The sequence below is a fragment of the Electrophorus electricus genome, chromosome 14 (genome assembly GCF_013358815.1).
Source record: "Electrophorus electricus isolate fEleEle1 chromosome 14, fEleEle1.pri, whole genome shotgun sequence".
Classification (NCBI taxonomy): domain Eukaryota; kingdom Metazoa; phylum Chordata; class Actinopteri; order Gymnotiformes; family Gymnotidae; genus Electrophorus; species Electrophorus electricus.
The window spans coordinates 7,178,676-7,203,876 of NC_049548.1; the positions used below are offsets into that span (position 1 = coordinate 7,178,676).

The window sequence follows — 25,201 nt, forward strand, 5'->3', positions numbered from 1 at the left end:
TGCTACCGCACGCTACAATCCGTGAGCATGTGCCTGCCAGTGGGAGCGTGTGTGTGTGTGTCTGGGAAAGAGAAAGAGACGGGCAAGTCCTCATTACAGTGTTTTAGGTATGTGGTTTCCGTGTGGAATGGCATGGTGAAAGTGAGGAGGGCAGATGAGCTGGAATTACGGCTACGGGATCTTCTAGCCACTGTTGCTGGCACCACGTGGATGTCGGCAAAACGCTGAATGCCATCAGCTGACTGTCAGTGCCAGATTTCAGCTCCTAACAGAATAAGTGTAATTGATAGCACTCGCAGACTACTTAGGTCTTGGCACCACATAAGACAAGCGCAACCCTCCCATGACTGAGGCTTTTAATATCTGGCATGCTAGTACAGGGATGAGTACGGCATATAAGCACATGCTGCAGGTGGATACATTACCCGGCGCTGCTTCTGGGGTTTTTTGCTGTGAGCGTGGTGGAGGTGGAGGTGGGGGTGCGAGGTGGGGGTGCAAGGTAGGGGGGGAGTAGGGGCTCTCTTGTTTTTGCTCCACCGAAATGTTCCTGGGCTTGCACTATTTCCAAGACCCGCTGCGCTTGCAGCCAATATGGCCTCCCAGATGCGTTCACCTGGCGAAGGCGGCGGCCAGCTCCTAATTAAGACAGCCTGGCCCGGAAGCCGGCTCAGCCCGCAGCCGCCCGGCCGGAGCCTGGCCCATCTGCCCTGCTTAAAGAAGAGGAATGCAGCCCACCCGCCCTGGCTGGTTCCGCGCTGCCTGAGAGCAGGACTCGGGTGAGGGGGGACGCCCGGGACAGTGATGGCCCGGCGAGGCTCGGGGTTTGGCTTTCGCTGACCCTTACCCCCGGTTTGTGTCTGTTTAGACTGGGTTACTGCAGGCTTCATATGAGGGTCATGGATCATATGCAGAGGTCTGACTGTAGCCATATGAAGAGGCTTATTTGTAGCCATATGTGGAAGGATGTATGTACTCATATATGTGGAGGTATGACTGTAGCCATATGTAGAGCTATGGCTGTAGCCATATATGTGAAAGTATGACTGTAGCCATATATGTGGAGGTATGGCTTGAGCCATATGTAGACATATGATTGTAACTGTAGCCATACATGTATGCCTGCAGAGGTATGACTGTAGCTATGTGCAGAGGTTTAACTGTAGCCAAATGCTGATGTATGACTGCCATATGTAAAGGTTTAACTGTAGCCATGCATAGAGGCATGGCTGTAACTACAGCCATATGTAAAGGTAAGACTAGGCCAGTGGAGGAGAGACTAAGACACTTTCTGGGAGCCAGAATTTCTAGGAGACAGCCCTGGATGCATCAGACTGGACTGGTTTTTAAAAGGACTGGTATTGGAATCAGACTGGTTTTGGGATTGCATTGAAGGAGAGGTTCAAAGTATTGTAGGCTTCAGGACCATTATCCAGCTGTGCGTGATGAGTCATAGGAACGTAGCCACAGGGTTGTTGCAGCCTGGGAGTAGATGGGAAGATCAGGCGAGACACAGAGATCAAGCCCCTGGACTGAACGACGCTGGCATTAAATATTGAATAAACGCGTTGCAAGTCAGTGAGAAAGGGAACACGACAAGAAGCATAACCAATTCAGGTCTCTGACTATTTTTCACTCCTTGCTCTGAAAGAAAGGGTTTCTTGTCTCTGTAATGGAAAATGACGTCCCAAGGGCCATTCGTCCGCTTAGTACTTAACCTGAACAAGCAGCACCCTGAGCATGCTGGGTAATGTTCAGATATTGCAGGAGAATAGATGGAAAGAGAGGGAGCGAGAGATAAAAAGAGAAAATGAGAGAGTTGGTGAGAGAGGGACAGCGAGAAAAAGAGCGAGGGGAACAGAAAAAAAAAATGAAAACTATTACTTAAGAAAATAGCAGGATCCAACACTGGAGAGGTAAGAAGGTTGAGACAGGAAATGGCATTACAGAAGACCCACATCCAGAAGCAACACAGTGGCGTGTGCCTGTGAGAGTGAATATGCTTCCACTCACTTCCTGGTGATCTGCTTCAGTGCGTGATCAGACTGGTCAGTGCGTGATCAGACTGGTCAGTGTGTGATCAGACTGGTCAGTGCGTGATCAGACTGGTCAGTGTGTGATCAGACTGGTCAGTGCGTGATCAGACTGGTCAGTGTGTGATCAGACTGGTCAATGCGTGATCAGACTGGTCAGTGCGTGATCAGGCTGGTCAGTGCGTGATCAGACTGGTCAGTGTGTGATCAGGCTGGTCAGTGCGTGATCAGACTGGTCAGTGCGTGATCAGACTGGTCAGTGTGATGTTGAAAATGCCTCTATTTCACATTTTTCTCACTTCTGTTCCCCCATCACTTCTTTTTCCCTCCATGTTCCTGAAAACCAGATCGGCGTGGCTTTAAACATGCTACACGTGTCTCGTAACTTATTTAGGAGAAGACTTGAGATAGACTAGAGCATTTGATAAAAATTGTTTCTTCAGTTCAGCTTGCCGAGGTAGCGTCTCGTTTTGGTCTCCCTGCGGGAACTGATGGAAAGAAGAGCCTATCAGAGGCTGTAGGAATTCCAAAGAAATCCATTAAAAAATGTATGCACATCTATATTGCTTCAATTGCTATATAATATATTCATAAAGATGTAACACTGTGATAATGGTGGACTCAAATCAGATTTAGTATTTGTATTGATTAAAGGTTCTGATTAAATATTAAACCCAATAAGGTGTTTCATAATTCTGGTGTATTCTTTCAATCACCAGAAGCCGCCGGTGAGATGAGCGCACTCTAAAATCCACAGATGGATGGATGGCATTGGGGAGGCTAACATTTAGGAGTGCTTCAGCTGCGTATTGACTGCATGGGTTTAAATTTGCTGAGGCAGGCTTACAAGCCTGTCCACTTACCCCCCAACACACACACACACACACACACCCGCATCCCCTCCTTCACAGTACACGAATGCAACCACTCACAAAGTCGTCGCAAGCATCCACCTCGTGAGTGCAAGCGCGTGCACACACACACGCACAAACACGCACACACAATCACTCACCCACGCACACACAATCACTCACCCCCACACACACAGGACTTTCCCTCTCCCCGCCAAATGCTCTCTGCCAGCCTACAGAGCAGTGCTATTCACTGCATGGAACGTGTCAGGCAATTCCCTCAGCCATCCGGCTGTACTCGCTGACTCCTGATTGGCTGAGGTGTGGAGCAATGGAATCCAACGAGTCCTCTTTCACTGAAGCCCAGACACCTCTCCCTCACTAACACTGCACCAGGGACAAGAAGCACCGCCAAAGCAAGGAACAACAACAACAACAATTTAAAAAAATAAAAAATAAATATAAATAAAAGGTGGTACAAGAAGAGAGCTGCTCCTTTAATGTGCACTTACAGTTTTACTCCTCCTCTCCTGTTTGTGGACTGCTTGTTTCCTCACTGTCACGCCGGACGACTTTTTCCGTCCGTCAGCTGAGCCGCAAGCGTGTGAGGGGAGAACTCTCCCGCAGCTGCTCACCTCCTCCTCCTCCTCCTCCTCTCCCTCCACCCCTCCATCAACAGCAGCAGGGCTGCCGGCGGGCAGGAGCACGTCTCCCTTCTCCTCTCCTGCCCTGCACCAGATGAGGAGCTGCTGCACCACCACTAGCTGGAGCGTTTGGTGGAGCTCCCGTCTGGCTGAGGCACGCCGCGATGTTGGAGCCTGATGCCGGACTGCCCCTAGAACGCGTGCCTCAGACACACAGCTCTCCCAAGCACCAGTGAGAGCGAGAAGCAGACAGAGGGAAGGATAGTGCAAACGCACGTGTGCGGAGAGAGAGAGAGAGAGAGAGAGAGAGAGAGAGAGAGAGAGAGAGAGAGAGGCAGAGAGCTCAAGTGAGTGAGTGTGCGGGAGAAAAAAAACAAGCAGGAGAAAAGCTTGAGTGGTCACTGTGGAGAAGAGAGGAGCGAGTGAAAAGTGGAAAGTAAGAGTAGGTAGAAGGAGGTGGCGGTTCCTGTCCAACCTCCCGCACTCCCGGTCCCTCTCTCCTCCTGCCCCCCCCACGGCCACAATCATCAGTCTCGAAGAAGAGGCAAAGACAAGGCGCCCACTGCTGAGTGGATCCACGCCGTTCTGGCCTGAGGAGGAAGAAGAACAGTCAGGCAGACAGCTCAGCGTCGGGACTGTCGGCCTGCCCAGCGTTGCGCCGCTTGCCCCGCGGATCGCCCCACTGCCCGCCTCGCACATCCGCCTCGCACGCCCGCCTCGCACGCCCGCTTTCTCCTGACTCTTTGCTCACCTGTCCGCTGGCCGAAATGATGATGTACTTTTGGGTGAGTAGCATGTCTCTTCACCCATCGTGGTGGCCTGCTAGCCATTGTCCCTCCATCCTCATCCTCTTCCTCATCCTCTTCCTCCTCTCCATCGGTGCGTGGCTGGACACGCCGAGGTCACGCAGTAGGAGTGGAGCAGACGGGTGCACCACAGAGCGACACTCAGGCTCCTCTTTCTCTTTCTCCCTCTGTCTCTCTCTTTACTTTTCACAAGCGCAGATTCTCACTCTCTCTCTCTCTCTCTCTTTGTCTGTTTCTCTCTCTCTCTGTCTCGCTTTCTCTTTCTCCATCTCTCTGCCTGTACTGAGTTTGTGTTTAATATACCTTCACTCTGAAGGGCCGTGTTTCGCAGTGCTGCTCTGAAAGGAGATGAGAATCCTGGTGTATCTGTACAGAATGTTTTATTGATGCTCGGTATGAAGAACGAGGATCATATGACCTGCTTCTGCAGAGACCTGGCAATTTCTCAGCCCACTGAAGGAGAATGTTCAAACACGAAACAGGCCATGTGCATGGAGAGCCCAGCCTGTGCAAGTTTGTTTAAAGCCAATATGCCTTCACCTACGTCTCCATCCTTCTCTCCCTGATAGAGAATTCTATGCTTTGGTTTAACTGATCGCTGCTAGTGGTGTGGGAGCATGTTAGCGAAAGTCTTCTTCTACCACCCGTGTTTCTCGGAACTTAAACTGTAACTTAAACTGTATTATTGCTTATTCGTTGGTTGGGAGTGAGTCTGTAGGGTAGGTGTGCTCCTGACTAACTGGAATGCCATACATGCCCCATCGTCCCCTGCCGAAGCCTCACCCTCACACAGTGATGAAAGGACAGAACGGAGGTGCGGGCACAGTAATGACACTGGACAGCCACCTGCTGTGCAGGAAGCGTGCATTTAACTCTTATCTCCCCGGGCGGAGGTGGTGGGGGCCTCCGCCCGCTTCCCCACCCGGCCCCCACCTCCCCCGGGCCGGCGGTGCGGCTTTGCCCTGCCCGTCAGAGGCCAGATGAAAAGTGCGCGCTCGCAGATGTGGCAAGCAGGATTTAATGATCGTCAGAGAGTAATCTCTCATCTTCCAGCTCGCCGAGGAGCTTTGATAGCGAGCGCCGGCCATTAATCATTCTCCTTCATCGCTCCGCTCGGCTGCGGGCGGGAGCGGCTGGTGCCGTTTGCCCATGCATGCTTGTGCCCAGCATGAACGCCCTGCCCGGGCCGCTGCACCGCCGGGCCCGGTGCCCCAGCTCCACCAGTGTCCTGCTCACTCGTCTAATCTAATCTGGGATCGCTTTCAGCCGGCCGCCAGGAAGTGCAAGAAAATAGATAAAATTCACCCCTGTCAGACATCCTGTAACTGCTTTGCTAATGTAAGCAGAGCTCTAGTTCTCCCTGAAGAGGGGCTTAGTGGGTGTGTGCGTGTGTGTGTGTGTGTGTGTGTGTCTGTGTGTGTGTGTGTGTGTGTGTGTGTGTGCGTGTGTGTGTGTGTGTATGCACACGCACATGCATGTGTGTGTGTGTTTGAGGCATGTAACGAATGTTTTGATCCCTTCTGTTTGAAACAGGGATCAGCACAGAGAGACGCCTCTTCTGTAGAGATGGCCCACTGTTGATGTAGCTCTGCAGAAACCAAAAGGTTGATGGGTGGAGGGGGTGGTTGAGTGGTGGAGGGGCATCTTGTCCCTTAATTTCAGCAGGGACCATTTCAAAATGGAGAGAGGAGTAAAGCAGAGCATGTGATGGAAAAAAGAACACGTTAACGGAACGGAGAGACAGTGGAAAGGAAATGTGGAGGGTGTCTGTATGTTGATGAATAATTGAGCGCTCATTGCAGGGGACTTGTTTTTGAGTGAGCACATGTGGTGTTGAGAGAACACATCGCTCGCTTTATTTCAAGGGTATAAGACAGCTGGCTGGTCTGATTTTAAACATGCCCGAAGTCCAACCTCGTGAAACCTTTGTGCCTGGGTACAGTTGGAGTTTACTGAGCGGGCTTCTTGCTGTTATGCATTTAACATTAGCCTACATATGTCAGGCTATATTTGTTACCCAAAAAGGAAACAGACAGAAAAAAACGCAGCACATAGAACTGTGATGTTTAACAAAGCTTATGTTGACCGTATGCTTTAGGTTGCCTGAATATGTCTGGGTGCTCTGGGAGAGTTGGACAGTGCACTTTTCATGCCGGTTCCACTCATACAGATAGAAGTAAATGCCAGTGTTGTCACAGCTTGGAGGAAGTGAAGCTCTGTAGCCCAGCCTGGGAAGGTCCAGCTCCCCACAGGCTCCTGCGGGCTCAGCATGGGCTCAGCGTGTGCTCACCGTGGGCTCACCGTGGGCTCCCCGCCAGCTCTCGGCATTCATCGACAGTGGCGTGTCTCGGAAGCGGCACCGATCATCCATGTAATTCGGAGCGGAGAGCGCCTGCCACTGGTGTCATATTGCTAAATGAAGTGCTTGTGCTAATTTGTCAGCACATTAATTGATCAGCGTTGTGCCGTCCCATGTGGTGGGGGCCCATATCACTCGGTCTGTGTGTCTCTCTCCTGCGCCACTCTGCCTTTGTGTCTCTCTCCCATGCTGTTCGGCCTTTGCGTCTCTCTCCCACGTCACTCAGCCCGTGTTTCTCTCTCCCACACCACTTCTCCCACATGTCTGTCTCATACACTGATCGGACAGTCTCCCACACTGATTGGACCGTGGGTCTGTCTCCCACACTGATTGGACCGTGGGTCTGTCTCCCACACTGATTGGACCGTGGGTCTATCTCCCACACTGATTGGACCGTGAGTCTGTCTCCCACACTGATTGGACCGTGGGTCTGTCTCCCACACTGATTGGACCGTGGGTCTGTCTCCCACACTGATTGGACCGTGGGTCTGTCTCCCACACTGATTGGACCGTGGGTCTGTTTCAGACACGTAGCTGGATCGTAGCTCCACGGCCCTCGGACCCAGCACCTGGGTCGCCTTGTTTGTTCCTTATTTTCCCCCATTTGGCAGAGACGCCAAGCTACTTTTGCCTCTGACATTTACTAATGCATCCACAGCAAAAGTATGTTCAATAAAGTCATTAGTAACTTAGCTCTGCTCTTGTGTTTGGATGTTTTAGGTTTTTTTGTTTGTTGGTTTGTTTTTTTGGCCCATTCCCCTTCAGCACAGTATTGTTCTCCTTCCCCTATATCTCTCTCCTGTCCTCCATCCCATCTTTCTCTCCGTGTCCTTGCTCCAAGAGTACGCCACTTGTAGCATTATTGTGCTCCAGCCAGGGCTCGGGGCCTCCAGTCAGCCGCTGGATCAGGAATAATCTCGGAGCCCATTGGCCAATCCTAGCACACACGCACTGCCGCCCAGCAACTGCTGCCAGCGCCTGAGCCTCCTCACATACGTGGGGCAGGCGGCATGGCTTGTAATCCTGCCACCTCACACTGCCTCTTACAAGCCTGCCACGGCCTAATCTCCCCCTCGCTACTGGTAAGACGATTAAACAGAGAACCAGGGGAGGGATTTATCCGCCCAGCTACAAAAGAGGTATGCACACCAGGGACAGCCACACCACTCCACAGACAGTGAGAGAGAGAGAGAGCGAGAGAGGGGGTGGGAGAGACAGCTGGAGAGAAAGAGAAAGTGAGACAGGCAGAGATCGAGAGCTAAATACAGCTATGGCTGTGTCTTCTTCTCACCTTGGTATCATTAGCATTGTTTACACATGGTTCCCCAAGAAAAGGTCATTACACTTCATTACAGATTTCTGCATCTTCTCATGTCTTCCCCTCTCGCTGTGGGCATAGTGTGACTCCAAACCCCATCCCCTCCCCCCAAACATCTCCTTCCTACCTTTCTAATGATCTGCTGTGTCACTGAGTCCCAAAGGAAAAGGCCAGGACGAGAGATGAGAGGCCCCCAGACTCCCCCTAATCCCCACAGGCTGGATTCAGCGAGCGCAGGTCGTAGGCTGGACGGATCCAGGGAGCGTCGCTCGAGGATCAATAGTGCTGTGGCCAGGCCAATGAACAAAGAGCAAGGTCACTCAGAGGGCCTGTGCAGCCACTCGCTGGAGCAGGAGCGCAGCGCTGAGCAGAGAGGCCGACTGTGAAATGAGCGCCGCGAGACGGCAGAACGCAGCGAGCATAATGACTCAAAAGATTTCCAGAATCAGCACACTCTCCGCGCTAACTGATTAGAGCAATTTGGCCACGGCATATTACAAGGGAGCATCCTTCATTAAACGCTGGAGAAAACAAGGGCAAGGCAGGGAGACGTGACAGGAGGAATAAAGGCTTTTGTATGGGCAGTGGTGGGGCGGAGGAAGAGGGGTGAATGTGTGGAATGAAGGAAGAGAGGGCCCCTGTGTGTCGGGGGGGGGGGGGCTTGGAGGACACTCTGGGGGGACGTAGCATTTTAGCTGGGGGGCCGGGGACATCTGCAGCTCCACCAGTTACGGGTCATTAAGACACAGAGGGGACACACAAGCTATAAAACTAATGGCAGGACACTGACATTAACATTATAGGTTATTGACCTATCTGAGGGGATTTATGGTGCAAATCAAGAGACAGTGTCAGAGGGAATGAGAGAAATAACAGCGATTCCACACCCCGGCCCGACTCACAACCCCAAATTTCCCCAATCCGTCGTCTCGTAAAATTCCGAGGCACCTGTGCTCTCCCTTTCTCTCTCACTCGCTACCTGCCACAAGCACCCACACGCCCACCGCACGCGCTCTTTTCTGTCGCCCGTTCCGTCCTGCGCTTGCTCATTCACATTCTCGTCTCATCCCTCTCACCCTCTTCCCCTTTGTCTTCAGCCTGCGCTCTGGTGCCGGCAGAAGGTGCAGGTCAGGTAGAGAGTGATCCGGTGTTTGAAGTGAGCTGCCTCTCTTCTAGGCTGCTCCTTTGTTCCCAGGACTCCCACAGCTTGACATCCTTCACTTCGCAGCCTGGCTGAGGGGGAGCGCGGCACGGCTGTGCGCTCACCCATCATCTGGACCGGGCATGCTCACGTTCCTGACTTATCGCTGTTATGTCTAATGATTATAATATAGTAGCCTCATGCAGGAAATATCTCATTATCTCTAATGATCATAATCTAGTCGCCTTTGCGTTTTTTCAGAGTGGGTTCCTCTAGATTGAATCTTCTTCCTCACTTGAGTGGTCCTTTATAGAAGGATCCGTTTCCATGGTAATCTCTGGTGTACCAGGGTGAAGACAAGGGGAGTTTCTAATCATGTCATTAGAAATATATCAACACATCACAGAATATATTAAACAATTGCAAGTATGCATCCTTATGGTGGTGAATTTGAAAGAGTAATGAAATGTGTCCATTTTTACCACCAGTCAGTCTTAGGTTTTGTTTGTCTGCTCCAACTCTTTCACTGAACCCGAGTTATTCTGGTCCAATTTAGTCATTTCACTTACAGATGAAGTGTTTAAAAACAGTGGCTGTTGCTGGCACTTAATTATGCCAAACTCGCATATGCAGAAGATCAGTGGACTCGGCAGCCTGGGTGGAAGACTGACCGCAGGCTGCTGGTTGAAGCCTCCATGCAGGGCCAGACTTCAAGAGTAAGCCAGGTTGGAGCATCCCAGAAGGGCCGGGCGGAGCGACGCACTGGTGTGTGAAATGCCCAGCACTGTCTGCGATCGGAGTGCAAATGGAAAGGCCACGCTCTGTCATTTTCAGAGCTGGATTGCGAGTCCAGGCAGCCCAGCCTGCCCCCGAGGTCCTGCCAGGCCAACGTTGTTTTTGTTTGCCTGCCCGCTCCGCATGCCTAACTGGCTCTGTCTGCAGACCTGTATATTTAAGTTACTTTGTGTAAAAGCGTTTTTAATAAGCCTCCATTTGTTCTGGAAAGTAGAATGAGAGCAAAAAGCAGGAGGTCCAGTGTGGGTCCAGCAGAAACAGAGGATGGGGGTGGACGTCCCACACAAAGGCTTATTTAACTATTTGTTTACTTTTTCACATTCTGTGCGCATATTTGTCCTTCATTATTTCTAATGATGCCAGTCTCTCTCTCTCTCTCTCTCTCTGTCTGTATATTGATTTATTCCAATCCTCAGCAGTATTGTGACAGTTGCTGAGACTAGGGACTGGTCACTGACAGGCCTGTGAGTTGTTACTTGTTTGTGTTGATTTATTTGGGAGGTAAGCCATGTTGAGTAGTGTTGCTGTATGAACACTGTTATTCTTAGACGACCCAGCCTTTGTATATCGCTCAATCTTGCATCACTGAAGCGGGCCCTCACGGGAGTCATCTGTTTATTTCGTTGGCCAGACGTTTTCCACACACATGCAATTTCCACATTACACCCGCTCAGCCTCCAAACTAAATCTCTAAAAGTGGGGAAAACATGTATTTTTAATGAGACACAGCAGGATATTTTCCATCTGTTTTGATTCTGTAGGCCCTGCATGGCCCGCCCATGCACTGCCCCCTCTCACTTTTGCACACTTGTTGTGGAGGCGCCTGGCTCTTGTTTCCTGTCTCTAACCTGGAACACACATAACATGACAACTGTAGCGTCAATCATTGTCACGGTTCACTTCCTCCCGTACAGTCAGAGTCTCGCTTTTTTTTCCCCTTTTTTTTTTGCACCGTGTATTACGTGAATCATACTTTTCCAACAGATAGCCAAGCTCTGAGATCATTTTTCAGTAATAATAAGGAAATATGTTTATTAATTATGTTTAATATTAATGCAGTTTTTATAATGCATTAGTGATAAGGCTGTTAAATAACTGCTGTATTTTAGCACAGCCAGTTTGGAAGGGTAATAAGAAACTCTTCTTATCTCCCAAACGTAGGTGTTGTCTGATTTCTGTGAAACAGCCTGGACAGTGACAGCTGACAGCAATATGCCTTCATATCATGGCTGATATTTGCCTTGGACGGGTGCAGAGAGCCAGCCTCTGCCGCCCATTCCTGATAACCCCAACGTTCCATTTACGTTTACAGTTTTGCTTCTTTTTCTTTCCTGGGTGTACTTTTACATCACTGTCTTTGCACGCAGGTTTCCATCAAGACAAAGACAGATGGAGCCATAATTTTGTTGTCTGTCACTAGGGCAGTGTAATGTGATGTAATGTGATTGCGATGTCCAAACTTTTGAGGACATTTTCTTCCCTCATTGAATCAGAGGATGTGTTTTCTTGTGGTTGCATGAATATTGATTATTTTGCTGGTTTTATGGAAATAGTTAAGTGTGTATTGTGTGAGTTCAACTATTTTCTTATTGAATTTTTTAAAAACAATTTTATAGTTCCTCTACTTTTTTTGTTTGTTTAAGTTGGAGAATCCCATGATGCAGTGTTTCAGGCTGCATGAGGCTTGAACAAGTTCCAGTCTGGTGTTCCATCGTTGGAGGTGTTTGTTCCAGACTGGTGTTCCATAGTTGGAGGTGTATGTTCCAGTCTGGTGTTCCATAGTTGGAGGTGTATGTTCCAGACTGGTGTTCCATAGTTGGAGGTGTATGTTCCAGTCTGGTGTTCCATAGTTGGAGGTGTATGTTCCAGTCTGGTGTTCCATAGTTAGAGGTGTTCCGGACAGCTGACTCTGCTGATACCTCCTCACAGGAGGAATGACACGCAAACCTTTTATTCTTCATTGGCACATCTAATTGAATTTAATACATGTTCCCCATTGTTTTTGCCTGATTGAAAACAAGTGTCTTCCATTAATTCAATAATAGGATTTAGTGCAAATGATTGCCCTATTAGGCAGAAACGTGCGTTGGACTCACATTCCTTTGACTTCATCTCAGTGTACCATGCTTTCACTCCACAGGTAATTATACTGGAATTAATGTCATATGTAGTAATTGGATTCCAAAGCAAAGATTTCTCATAATAGCACTTGTAATGAGAAAAAAGCTCCCTGCATAGAAATCTGGTATTAGAACATGAAGCAATGTTGGCATAAAAGGTTGGGTAAAGGGATCATTAACCAGGCTGGTCTCTGCATGGGGCCACTTTTTGATCCAGAGGCCTCATGACCCCAAACAGAACTGTGTGGCAGCTTCCAGGGGAAAGATCCACCCTCCCCGTCACTGTGGTCATTAAGTATCATGTGTCGAGTTTACAGTATATGTTTACTGTTTGATGGAGATAGACACACACACAACACTGTGAATGGTGAAAAGAAAAAAATGTTCTTATTTAATTATTACTCTTCTGTTTTACAAATTAAGGCTGTCTCATAGGCATGCTCTTTAGTTCCTTGAGCAGGCTAACCCTTCAGATTAGCTCCTCGGGTGAAATGTTCTTTCTCAACTGAGTACTATGATGCCTGTGCAATACTGTCCCATTGAGGAGCACCAGAGGATCTCTGAGTGGTCGGTCACATTGTGCGAGGAGTAGCAGCCAAGCCAGTTTAGGCCCGTAGTTCACGTGTGGTGGACACAGTCAGGGAGCAGCCATGGTGGCTGGCGAGTGGGTGTGTGTTTTCTGTTTCTGTGTGCTTGTCTTCATCATGAAGAGTATTATTCCATCTGCCATGTTTGTGTAAGCCATATAAATCACCACGCTGTGAAATGAAGCCGGCACTGATCAGTCCTCCGCAGAGGTTTGCTTTCTGACACCAAATACACAGCTTGTTCGATTCCGATCGCGGTAATGGTTCGGAGACGGCCAGGAGAGGACAGGAAATCAGTGGGAGCTTGTTCCCCTGTTAAAGGAGCTCGTCTGAAACATGGCTGACCTTTTCCATGTGAGTAGGAGCCGCAGCCAAGGCCGTAACCGGCCGCCCCACCACACAGAGAGAGAGAGAGAGAGAGAGAGAGAAGGAAAGAGAGAGAGAGAGAGAGAGAGGGGTAGAGGTAGAGAAAGGGGGGGTGGGGGGCAAGAGAGAACAGCAGACCAAAAAACAAATGTACAGAAGCAGTAGGTTAATCAATTTGCTGTGCAGCACAACTGTTAGAAATCTGCCCATAGTTATTCAAGCTAGTTAAAGTTTAATGCTGCAGCATCTCCAGGCTGCCAGCGAGGCACACTCGCTCATGGTGCTGTGTACGCAGTTTGTGTGTGTGTGTGTGTGTGTGTTTGTGTGTCTGCGTGAGTGCGCATGTGCATGCTTGTGCGTGTGCGTGTGTGTGTGTGTGTGTGTGTGTGTGTGTGTGTGTGTGTGTGTGTGTGTGTGCATCTGTTTGTAAGAGAGAGTAGAGACAGCAAATCATAAATGTGCATTCAGTCTGTGCCAACCAATGTCAGATAGTGCTGATCACGGTTGTTTGTGATTTGTGTTGAAAATATGGGTAAGTATGTGCAGTATATGAGGTTTGCTTTAAATCTATGCACCATTAGAAGAGCCTGTATATCTGTCTGTGTGTGCAAGTGCGTTTAGCAGGGGTGAGCATATGGTGTGTGAGTGTGTGCGAATGCCCGTGTGTGGTAGATAGAGAGGGAGCGTGTGTGTGTGTGTGTGTGTGTGTGTGTGTGTGTGTGTGCGTGCGTGCGTGCGTGCGTGCGTGCGTGCGTGCGTGTGTGTGTGTGTGTGTCTTGTTTCGGCAGCACTCTCTGGGCTTAGCAAGGGTAGCCAGCCTCTGTGTTTTGCCAGTGAATTTCCACGCCTCTAATTTCTGCATTTTCCAGCCTTGCCTTACACTCCTCATTAATATTTAAACCCACACCTTCTGCAAACTCGCAAAAAGTGGGGAAGGGGATTGTGTTCTCTGGGATCCCTTAATCCCCAGAATTAGCAGTTTAATATCAAGAAGCCATTTGTAGATTAGAGAGATCAGGCTCGTGGGACCTTCCTTTATACTCACTACTTAAATACTTAGAATTCTAATGCCCTGACAAGACCCCGTTTAAAGTCACCTTTTCACTGCTATCTTGTCCTCACCCCATGACAGAGGCTTACAAGAGAACTCTACCCCAAGGAAGTGGAGGAATATTTTCTGCACATTTGTGTGTGCACAAAACTGTTTATTAGCCAATTAATTCAGTACAAAAAGTCTATTCTGTGCAAGTGTTGTAAAGTATTTGATTGAAATAACTACATCTGGGACTTGGGGAGGCAGCAGAAGCCTTTGTATGCTACTCATACATATGTATACTGTGTCTCCTCACTGTTAATGTCTTATTTGAGTTTTTTTGCACAGATGATTTGGCATTCACTCCTCAAAACAGTAAAATGTAGTAAACAAGTCTGCTCTAGGGGCAGGGGTTAGGTCTCTAACAGCTCGCGAAAGCAGGATGGAGCTGACGCGTTTCATGCCTCATTTTCATATACTTTTGCCAAAGATGACAACTCTCTGCTTTAGCAGCATATGAGATAAAGTGTGATCCAGGAAAAGGTTGTGTGTTTTTAATAATCTTCCAGGTGGAGGTAATCTGCTCTCATGTGGAGATGTTGTCTGTGTGCTCTTGGCTCTGCCGGTCAGTCAGCCCGGTGTGGAGATAGCGCAACCCCCCCCCCCCCCCCCCCCCACCAATACACCAGCTGATCAAATCCAAAGCAGGGGTGTTCTGTATGGTTTGAGGAGTAATTACATTTGCTGTGATATGTTCAAAGATTAATCTGTCATGTTGCCTCACCAAACATTCCACCTTGTCTTTTTTTTTCTTTATTTTCTTCTTCGCTCTTTCCCTGTCTTTCTTCCGAAACACTCATTCGTGATATTAAGTGCAGGAAATGACTTGCGCTTGAGAACCCTCTGAAATTGAATGAGTCAGAGGCGATGGATTGCGTGCCATTCATTTAGGGGGAGGGCGTGTGTATATACGTGTGCGCGTGCGTGCGTATGTGCACGCGCGCACGTGTGTGTGTGTGGGTGTGTGTGTGTGTGTGGGGGCGTGGGCGTGTGTGTGTTTGGGGGTGTGTACCGAGGAGTAATGCAGAGTGCCTTTTGCCTTGCGGCCGATAAATTGCTGGTGCACTAAACCTTTAGAGGGTTGAAGGGTAAAACACATATTGCAGGTAGCCTGCAGTGATGCAGGCCTTTTTTATTAAGCAACTCTGCACTATAGGAACCGGCCCATCCAGTCCTCTGCTGCAAGATGGCTCTTTCATGGTAGGACAGAGCTTCTCTACCACACACTTTACTGAGCTTCTTGTCATTAGCACACTCACACCTCCCAGAGGTGTACCAAATGTTTCATGGTAAACAGCCACTGGAATGCATTTTCAAAGACAGTTAAGCGTTTCCATGTTCCAAGTGGCTTCGGCAGGACAGAATGGCTGGCGCATGCGGCGTGGGAAAGGGCGGAGTGGCGGTTCGGCAGCACAGGGACGGGCACACGGGCAGGATGGCTGTTGTCACGTCGAGTGTGCCGCTGACTGGTGACACAGCCGCACTGGTCCGGATGACTTCAGAAGCAGCTCGCAGGCTGCAGGCTGCCCCCATGCGTGCGTGTGCGCACGCGCGCAACCAGCCCTCTACGCCAGCTGTTCGCCGCCGCAGTGATGGCGCGCACGCAGCGGGTGGCGCAGGCCCGCAGGCTGCGCGGATGCAGCATGCGCCCATGGGCATTGGAAATCTGCAGAAGGAGGCCTCATCGCTCCCAGCTGCTCACCGCCGAGCGTTTCTCACCGAGCATTTCTCGCCGTGCCCTGCATGCCACTTCCGCTCTGCACGTTCCACTCTGCACGTTCCGCTCCTTATTTGTGTCAGTTTCTGGAATGGCGTTACACAGTTATTACCTCATGACTGATGTAAGCGACTCATGCCGGAGGTTAAAGTTCTGATAGATGGTGAATGCCGAATCAAAATGAGTGGAAAATGTGCTTTGTTTGATTGCCTCAGTGCTCCTTCAGGAGGCTTTGCGCTGTACATATACCTTACTTTAAGTGGTTGTAGAATATGAACATTGGAGGACATAAAACAGCAACATAATGTATGAAAATAGCCAGCACAGGGGGTTCCTTGAGAGACACCGAATTACCTGCAAGGCTGCGAATAAATCAACGTTGGCATGGCAAAGAAAATTCACACGTTGCGGCTGATGGATATTACAGAGCTCGTTGGCTGTACACGACACACACCGCCGTACACACACACATGGGAGCAGCTCAGCTGCCTCCTTCGTGCCCCCTGCTCTCCGGCCCCTACCCGTCTCCCCCCAAAACTAAGGACGAGTTTCCTCATTTGTCCCGCTTTCTTATTTACCGTGGGCTTGGGCATGGAATAACGTTTACAGTAATGGGTGTCAAAGAGTGCTCCTACATTCCATTGATGATTTTCCAGTTTAAGGCAATACATAATAGAAAATATTAAGTGCAGCTCTCCTTAACACAGCTCAGATATCTTAAAACAGGCTATGGGTAAGTGCAGACCTCCCGAGCTCTGCTGCCTGCCTGTCTGGGTGAATATGAGCAGTTCTCATGGGACATGTGGGCAATCTCGCCGAAACTATTTCTTTCTGCAGTATCGCTGCCGAAACAGTTGCTTTGAACTAAGTGAAAGATGCGGGGATCGGTGCTGTTGTTTCCACCCGGGGAGTTTCCCTTGATACCTCACCGCGCCTATAAATCAGATGCACTCAGCGCGCTGAAATGCAAATGGTGGTGGGCTAAAATTCCATCAGAGATATATTGCATCCTGGCAGCAGCGAGAAGTAAACCAGAACAGGCAGGATTGCTTTGGAGAATTGTATTTCCATGTGACGTCAGAATGTACCAAGTCGCTGGAGCGTAGCCCAAAGCCGGGGAATTCACTTTAGACTTTAGACTTTAGACTTTCGTGGATGGCAGAGTGCTGTCGTACCATGTTGATCTCTTTGTCTTCCCTCTCTTCTCAAACACATGGGGTCTCCCATTTTTTGGAGGAAGGAGAGGAGTGTGTGATGGAGAATATGATGGAGAGTGGCTGGCGGAGGTGATGGAGCTGTGTCTCGGTGCCCTGCTCGGATGATGGATGGATTTCCAGCAGATTTGCTGAACATTAAAAGGCTGAGGAAGCCGCTGGGCCTTTAAGACAGGCAGATGGAGGGAAGACGGCGAGAGGGAGAGGGAGAGAGAGAGAAGAAAAGATAGAGGGGGGAGACAGTGAGAGGCAGAGAAGGAGAGCGTAGGGAGAGGTAGAGAGAAGGAGAGAAAGAGAGGAAAAGAGAGGGAGGGAGAGTGGAAGAGAGAGAGAGAGCATCAGTGAGAGGCAGACAAAGCACTGGTGTTTTTCATAGCTGCGCACCATCCTGAGCTACCTGCTGTAATAAGGCTTGTTGCCCCTATCCTCACCAAGGTATGAGGTGGACATGTTACATGGCTGAGTGTTTGTAACTTATTTAGTACTGTACACTAGTGCTGGCTGTGTGTATTACTGTCATATTGTCTCTTTCCTTCTTATTATTCTTCTTCTGTTTCATGGATTGCTTAGAGAATTTTTTATATGTAGAGAAAGGTGTGACAACACATCTTTGTCACACCTTTCTCTAGAGACTGGAAAAGCGAGATGATTAGTTTCCAAAGATCTTTCACTGTGAAAAAAAATCCTCACAGGACATTCCTGTGGTACTACTGGAATTCCCAAATCGGTGATTAGTTGCTCAGGTTTAACATATCACACAGTTCCTAATCATCTCAAAATAAACTCACATAATAGCAAGGCAATTTATTTACAATTATAATTCAATTTTGCCCTAATGAAACCATTGTACTTGGGTAATCACAAGTTAGCCTTTGGTCAGAGGCAGTCCAGCGCAGTATGAGGTCAAATTCAATTTTGCATTGTGAAATGAAAAATAAGCACAGACTTTCAATCATCATGCCAAAGGTTTCCTTGCATGGTCCTCTGTAACTGCTGAAGTAGATGAGGTTGCAGTGAGCACCAGGGGCTGTAGGTGGCAATGAGCATTAGCTAAGTTTGATTCTTTTTTTAACAGTACATCAGAATGGAACACTACAGCTGCCTTCTCTAAAGGCACGGATTCTCTTAGCCCAAAGCACAGAAGTAGTGTTGCTGTGGTTTCCAATGAAAACAGTGGAAAACAGTTTAGTGTAATGATATACTGTAGTCACTGTGGGATGGACGATGCATGATCATACAAAAAAAAAACTTGATGACCCTGATGACAGTAAATCCATTACAGGTCAGAAGCCATATCAGCAAGCCACACTCACAGACACACACTCATATATATATATATATATATATATATATATATATATATATATATATATATATATATATATATATATAGAGAGAGAGAGAGAGAGAGAGAGAGAGAGAGAGAGAGAGAGAGAGAGAGAGAGAGAGATTTATGTATTCATTCATTCATTCATTCATTCATTCATTTATTTATTTATTTTAAGAAGTTATGTTATAAAAAATAAACTCATGTATAGTTCTTTTTTGTTTTGTTATAAAACTTTGGTTGTCAAAGTGACAAGGGTAAGTATAAACCCATGTAATGGGTCAGTTTGTTGAATTACATGTAATCCGGCACAGTCCATTTTGAGGTCCAGATCAATGGTGCAGCCAAACTTTGATATCAGGAGAGCAGTAGAAATATAAACCTACACTAAGTCAGTGTGACATGCCAAAGCTCCAGAACCTCTTCCTCGTATGTCCAGGCACTGTGGTATTGCCAGAAAACTTCCTCAGCCCAAGAGGTAGTGCAAGTTTGGATTAATAAGGTAACAATTAGAGGACAGTGTTGTAAACCCAAAAGGCTATACACCAAACCCTAGACTTCTTCTAGAGAAACATTGGTTAACTCTACAGTAGGAGTGACAGCCTGCTCAGTGATTGGTGTGGGAACAAAACAGGAGACAGCTAATTACTTTAGCTGCTAGCTAATCTGGCTAAGATTGCTATATTAGCTATTTTTATTACTTTAGCTACAGATCTAGATTGTCGTGGCTGACTGAGGTGTTCTCATAGCTGAAATACCTTCGAAGTGGCAGAGGAACCCAAATACTTCTAAGTACTAATACTTATGGCACTTTCGAGTAAGTAAACTCGTAACAGAGTTGACCTATGGTGTTAAGATCACATGCATATAAAACTAAATGAGGACACGTGATTGGTACTAAAAGAACAAAACCCTAATAGTAGCTCCAGTACTCTCAGAAGCTACAGTAGCTTTGTTGTAGGCACTCTTCTCCTAACTGTCCATTTCAGGGACTCAGATGAAGTCTGTATGACTTGTCCCGTGCCTGAGAGAGGTAGGGGAGTGGGTGCACCTTGTGATCTGATGAACATCCAACAAGAATGAGTATTAGAAAAGTCTTTTTTTTAGAAATTAAATTGCCCAGAGAAGGTCTCTGTCAGAGGTGGGAAAACTTTGAGCACTGTACTGTTGGGAAACAGTGTTTTAAAACAAAAGGGCAGTAAAAATGCACATGATAAAATTCCTTCTTCCCAAATGTGGGTCAAATTCAGAGCATTAAATTGTTTAAAGTTTTTATCAAACCAAAATTAAAAGGTTTGGGAAATACAAGGTCTGAAATGGATAAATTAACAGGTAAATGAAAAGATAAATTAACACTAAATGTTCTTGAAGTTTTATATCTGTAGTTTGGCTGCTTAAAACCTTGAACAAGAATTTTCTGAACCATGTAAAATTGATTGCTATGTTTGTCTCTTTGAGAAACATAGCCCTTTTCACAAACATGCATGCCATCACCTTTTGTTCATTTACAAAATAGTCAATATATGTGGGGCATAAAGAGTCTAATTCAACTCTAAAACATGCCAGTGTCCCCATGACTGGTGGTTCTAAATGTGCCCTGAGGTTTCTTATGTAATGACATCATTGGTTCACTGAGAGACATTGTTAATTTCACCTTTAGAAATCGCAACCATTTCTAAGTTTGCTCCAAACTCTCTAAAAGGTAAATTGTACTGTAACCTCCAGGCTAAAGAAGAGACTCTATCCTTTCCTTCTTTCCTGTTGTACCACCTTGCAAAGGACAAGCACCTTAGGGGATGAAGGTAGAGGAATTCCTAATGTGCAAGCGTCCTGTCAGGCTTTGGCCTCTTTGATTCCCATTTCAAACGTTGGCTCCACCAGCTGGGAATGCTGCATTTGAAAGTCACTTTCCAATAGGCAACCACTACCTTTTTTGCATACGGTTGTTATGTGCATCCACAGACCTCTGGGCTGTGATAGCTTTTTATGCTAGCGTGTACTTTAAATGCTATCGACATCTTACAATACCTTTCGTTTGACTGCCCCTCTGTCCCAACCACCTTTCACCCCACACACAAACTGGACCTTTAGTGCTGGCCTTTTTTGCATTTTGTCAATAAATAAAACTGTATCTGTATGGAGTGGATAAAAAAAATGTGAAGTTACAGCGTTACTGCTTTGTATTCAATGTCACAGAGTGTTTAGGTTCTCATAAGGGCTACAGTGAGAAATAATAAAGAAATAATTCTTATCCTGAGCCTTGGGGAAACTGCTCCACCCAGATCAATAACTCTATAGTAATACCTAGCAACGGCCCTTATTTAACTTGATTTGCATAAAGTGTTTTGGTGCTTGAAGCTGCATTTATATCCCATGATATTGATTAGCACATGTGATGGCTGTAGTATGCTTCATTATCGCATGCTAAGACTGAAAAATGGGTTTTTTTCAGTCATTCTCTCTCTCTCTCTCTTTCTCTCTCTCTCCATATATATATATATATAAGAGAGAGAGAGAGAGAGAGAGAGAGAGAGAGAGAGAGAGAGGGAGAGAGAGAGAGAGAGAGAGAGATCGAAATTGTAGTTAAATACAGAGTTTCTAGAGACACAGAACATTTTGGACACAGGTCGGCCGTTACCCCCAGACTCCAGCAGATCCCTGAAACAGAGATCTCTGTCCAGAAGAGTGCAGTCCTGGGAACTAAGATAATACTCAAGACCCTCAAGGACCCGAGCCTGAAGGAAAAAGACTGCAACTGCAGAGGAGGGCAAGCGGGGAAATATATATATATATACATTTTGACATGCTAGGTCAGCTGAAACCAAGTTGTTTATTAACTGGCTTCCTGCTTGAAGTGAAGCAGGGAGAGAGTATATGCGATGTAGTGAAGTCTGTAGAATGAGCTGGGATTCAGTCTGGTTCCACGAAGGAACATGCTAGTGGGAGCTTTGATATGGTTGGATATCTGTAGTCATTGTACTCATGCACTGGTGCATACCATTGGTGCAGCAGTTTTGTGCTAAAGAGCTTTTGTGTGGGTTTGGTACTTCAAATACAGTTTCAATTTGCATCGCGGGAACAGTCAGCTCAGGGAAGACAGGCCATAACACACCCAGAGATTTACTCCAGTTTTGCACAGTGCTGTTGCTCAATCACGTCTGCGTTTGTTTCCACACTTTCTTTTGTATGTCGGCTGTCTCCCGTCTGACTGCCCTGATTCCACACTTCACTTGCTTCCTTCCATGTCTGCTCAGCCTGCTTCACCTTTCGCTTCTGCTTCAGGTTCGTTTTAAAGAAATATTTCCAGCTTCTCCACATTAAGATGTCATTTTTTATTTGCAGTGTTTTAGTCTGTTGAGAAGGCAAACTTAAAACTCTGACAGACTAAATAAAGAACATCTAAACCTACAGGTACATGTACACAATCCGTGTATGGCTATTGGACGTTTAGTCAATAATTTTTCATTACTCTTACCCTCAGTGAGTATGCTTATCAAATGCCATAATATGGATGGCTGTCATTTATTTATTTATTCAGTTTTGGTTTAAATTTGTTCATATTAGGAAAGTAAGTAGGCGTCAAAATAGTACCTCGGCACAGTGTTTCATGATTTAAATTGCATCATATTTTATTAGATTTGATCTAATAAATAATCTTTTATTCCAGAAAAGAGTGAGCTAAAAGCGTGATGTTGTATAACCTTATATTAAGTGCTTTTTTTTTTTTGCTTGCATTTCAAAAATAATGTGATCACTGGGAGTTCTGTTTTATGGTACCTGATCAACACGCACACGCACATTACTCCACCACACCCTGTGAGACGAACACCTTGACTGCCCGGTAGAATTACTACCATTTTATGTGAAGCCCAGGGATGTTAAGCTATTAATGAAGTGCTTAAAATCTAAGGCTTTTCATCAGTGTTAAATCAAGAGACATTTGCACTTTAACCTTTAGCATATCAACCTAGAAATCCCATTTTAACTGAGGACCACAGAAAGCTTGAATACTCTGGTCTGTTTTATCCAGGGGTATACGATCAGCTTTGTACTCTTTTACCCTACGGTTATTTTTTAACTCAATTAAATTATCCTTTGACCAACCAAAAAACTTATAATTTTATCACCAAGCAGTATTCTACTGGATTCTCAGCAAATTTTACAAAAGATTACAAATGAGAAAGGAGGGTCAGCAGAAAACAACGTGCCTTTGTGTTTTGTGTGTTGTTATTATTAGGTTAGCAGGAAATATTTCAGTTAGAATTACAGATAAATATATTTCAGCTGCTGCATTTGAAGTGGTGATAAAGCTAGCGTTTTTAGGCCTGACCTATTCTTTAGCTAATGTCTTTTTAATGGTTTGTTTTCAGAGAGACACGTCGTAATTAATGTGGCAAAATGACATAATTAGCATCAAACGGAAAACGGAGCCAAAACAGGGGCTTGAAATTACATGGGGATGCATAGATTTCCTTTGAGTGGCATTGATTTTCTTGCATGAAACAAAGGAAACCCTCTCTCCCAGTACATACATTGCAATAAATGTGGACAATATCAGTTTAATTAATTACTATATTTATAGTATGGCACCTTAAAGAAAAAAGTCAGATGTTCACCATAAATAAGACTTTGTAAAAGTATCAACAGTGCATTTAATTAGACTCTGAATGTTTTATATCATATACATATTTCTTTTTAAATCATATTCTGATAGTCACAGCAGAATCTCAAACACAGGGCTGAGCAAGGCTGTAAGTGTGCGCAAAAAAGACGCTTTGATGTGCAGTATGTTTAAATGAAAGATAACTTTGGCACTGAGTGGAAAGCATGATTTCAACATAATGACTTAAACCTTAATAACGAGCCACTGGTTAGAGTTCTGTTTGTTCTTGTTCTACTCTGTCTTCCTCCACGGTGAAGAACAGACATTTATTAAAGGTAATGAAATGTCTGTTCCTCATCAGCTGGGCGACCTCAGACATTGGCACATGCAGGACTGCAAACACACTTCACTTGCCTGGGATTCTGTGTGTGTGTTTCTGGACATAATAACCAGTGTTAAATGATCAAAGGTAGCTGTAAAGTGCAGTGTTGTTGGTTGCAAATGCATGCATACATTGTGCTCGTGGAGGCCTGGGAGGAGAGCCGCTGCCTGGGTTCGAGACTTTAATGAGGGTTTCTTCCCCCATGGCAGGGGCACATCTGCTCTCTCTGATTCCAAAGGGAGCTGCCTCTTACACCCCCACCACCCCCTCCCAGCCCCTCAAAAGCACACTGGCTGTTTGTTATAACTTCATAGCTGGAACAGCCTCACACGTAGACCCTGCTCTACTGTACTGCTCCAGGAACGCATTCTGTTTTGATTTGCACTTTTGATGCACTGGATTTTTTCAGAACAACCATGTGTTTTCAACAATCAAAGACTCTACTGGTTTGAGAATATTTGTCAGTGTTAAAATGATCATTATCTCTCTCTCTCTCTCTCTCTCTCTCTCTCTCTCTCTCTCTCACACACACACACACACACACACACACACGCGCGCATATAAACTAATGTATATTAAGTGCGTGTTTCTGAGGCTGCTCTGGGGCTGTAGTAGCAATTGTAAGAGAGGCAGACACACAGCAGTGTGAGCGATAGAGGGGTCTGCAATTAATGGTGGGGATCAGCTGTTCTAATGTCATTATACATTCCCTTCATTTTCTACAGTGGGGCTGTTTGATCTTTGAATACCCACTGGACCCCCTCCCTCCCCCTTTCTCTCTCTCTCTATCTCTCTCTCACCCTCTCCATCTCCCTCCCTCCTGTTCACTGTTCCCCTCCATCTCCCTCCTCCCTTTCTCCCACTCTCCATCAGAACCTCCCCTTTTCTCTCTCCGTGGGCTCACATTGGCTTGTGTGTGTGTGTGAGAGAGTGTGCAAGAGCGTGTGCGCGCGTGCACGCGCGCGCGCGTGTGTGTGCGTGTGTGCCTGCGAGGGAGAGGGAGAGAGAGAGAGAAAGTGCGCGGCAGAGGCTGGATGACAGAGGGCCCTGGACCATTCGGCCGCTGTGCACGCGAGTTCTCCGCACCCCTCGCCAGCTGAAGCCCCGAGCAGCTCTGAGCAGCAGCCCCCGCGAGCGCGCAGAGCGAGAGCACAGCGAGAGCAGAGCATCCTGGCAGGCAGAGACACGAAGCCGTGAAAGAGGGAGAGAGAGAGAGAGAGAGAGAGAGAGAGAGAGCGCGCGAGACAACGAGAGAGAGAGAGAGAGAGAGTGTGTGTGTGATAGAGAGAGAGTGAGGGAAAGAGAGAGGGAGAGAGAGAGAGAACAGGATCTCCCAGCTTGATGAGTAAAGCGTCCCGTTACCACATGCTGTGCTCCATGGCGAACACGGGCTGTGTACTGCTCTCCTCCTCGGGTCTTTTACCTCACTCGCTTCAGTGTCCCCCTGCATTCCTCTATCTGCCCGAGGTAAGGCAATCCTCCACTCTCTGTCTCGCGCTTACCCTCACGCTTCTTCTCGCTTCTTTCTGTCTTCCCTTGCAGGTAGCACGTGCTAGCGTTCTGACCCCCCCCCCCCCCCCACCACATTCTCCCCCCTTCTCAGAGCCTTCTGTGGGGGTCATGCCCTCTGCTTTTCAGGGTTCAATCTCAACTAAACTGTGAGCAGGTTTGTTTTTGTTTTGTTTTTTTCATTCTTGTTTGTGTAATTGTAGCACATTGTTTTTGCGTCATCCTTGTTATATGGATTGTTTTGTGTGAAACAGTTTGCAACATTTTTTGTTTGTTTGTTTGTTTGTTTGTCTGTTTTGATAGTTTTGCTTTTTTTAATTTGGGGGCTTTTTAAAAAAT

At 47.0% G+C, this 25,201-nt stretch overlaps 1 protein-coding gene across 7 annotated transcripts in view; it reads left to right on the forward strand.

Moving 5' to 3' along the window:
• The window catches only part of rbfox3a (RNA binding fox-1 homolog 3a), a 292,617-nt gene that overhangs the window by 180,408 nt on the left and 87,008 nt on the right, over nucleotides 1-25,201 (forward strand). Inside the window, exon 1 of one of the 7 annotated variants that reach the window (XM_035533353.1) lies at nucleotides 4,249-4,310. The exons of 5 other annotated variants lie outside the window; for them this stretch is intronic. In XM_035533353.1, the coding sequence (XP_035389246.1) occupies nucleotides 4,293-4,310 (18 nt within the window). In that variant the 5' untranslated portion in view covers nucleotides 4,249-4,292. Of the gene's footprint in view, nucleotides 1-4,248; nucleotides 4,311-24,609; nucleotides 24,821-25,201 lie in introns of those variants that run through there. One more of the 7 variants, XM_035533350.1, reaches the window with a different exon arrangement.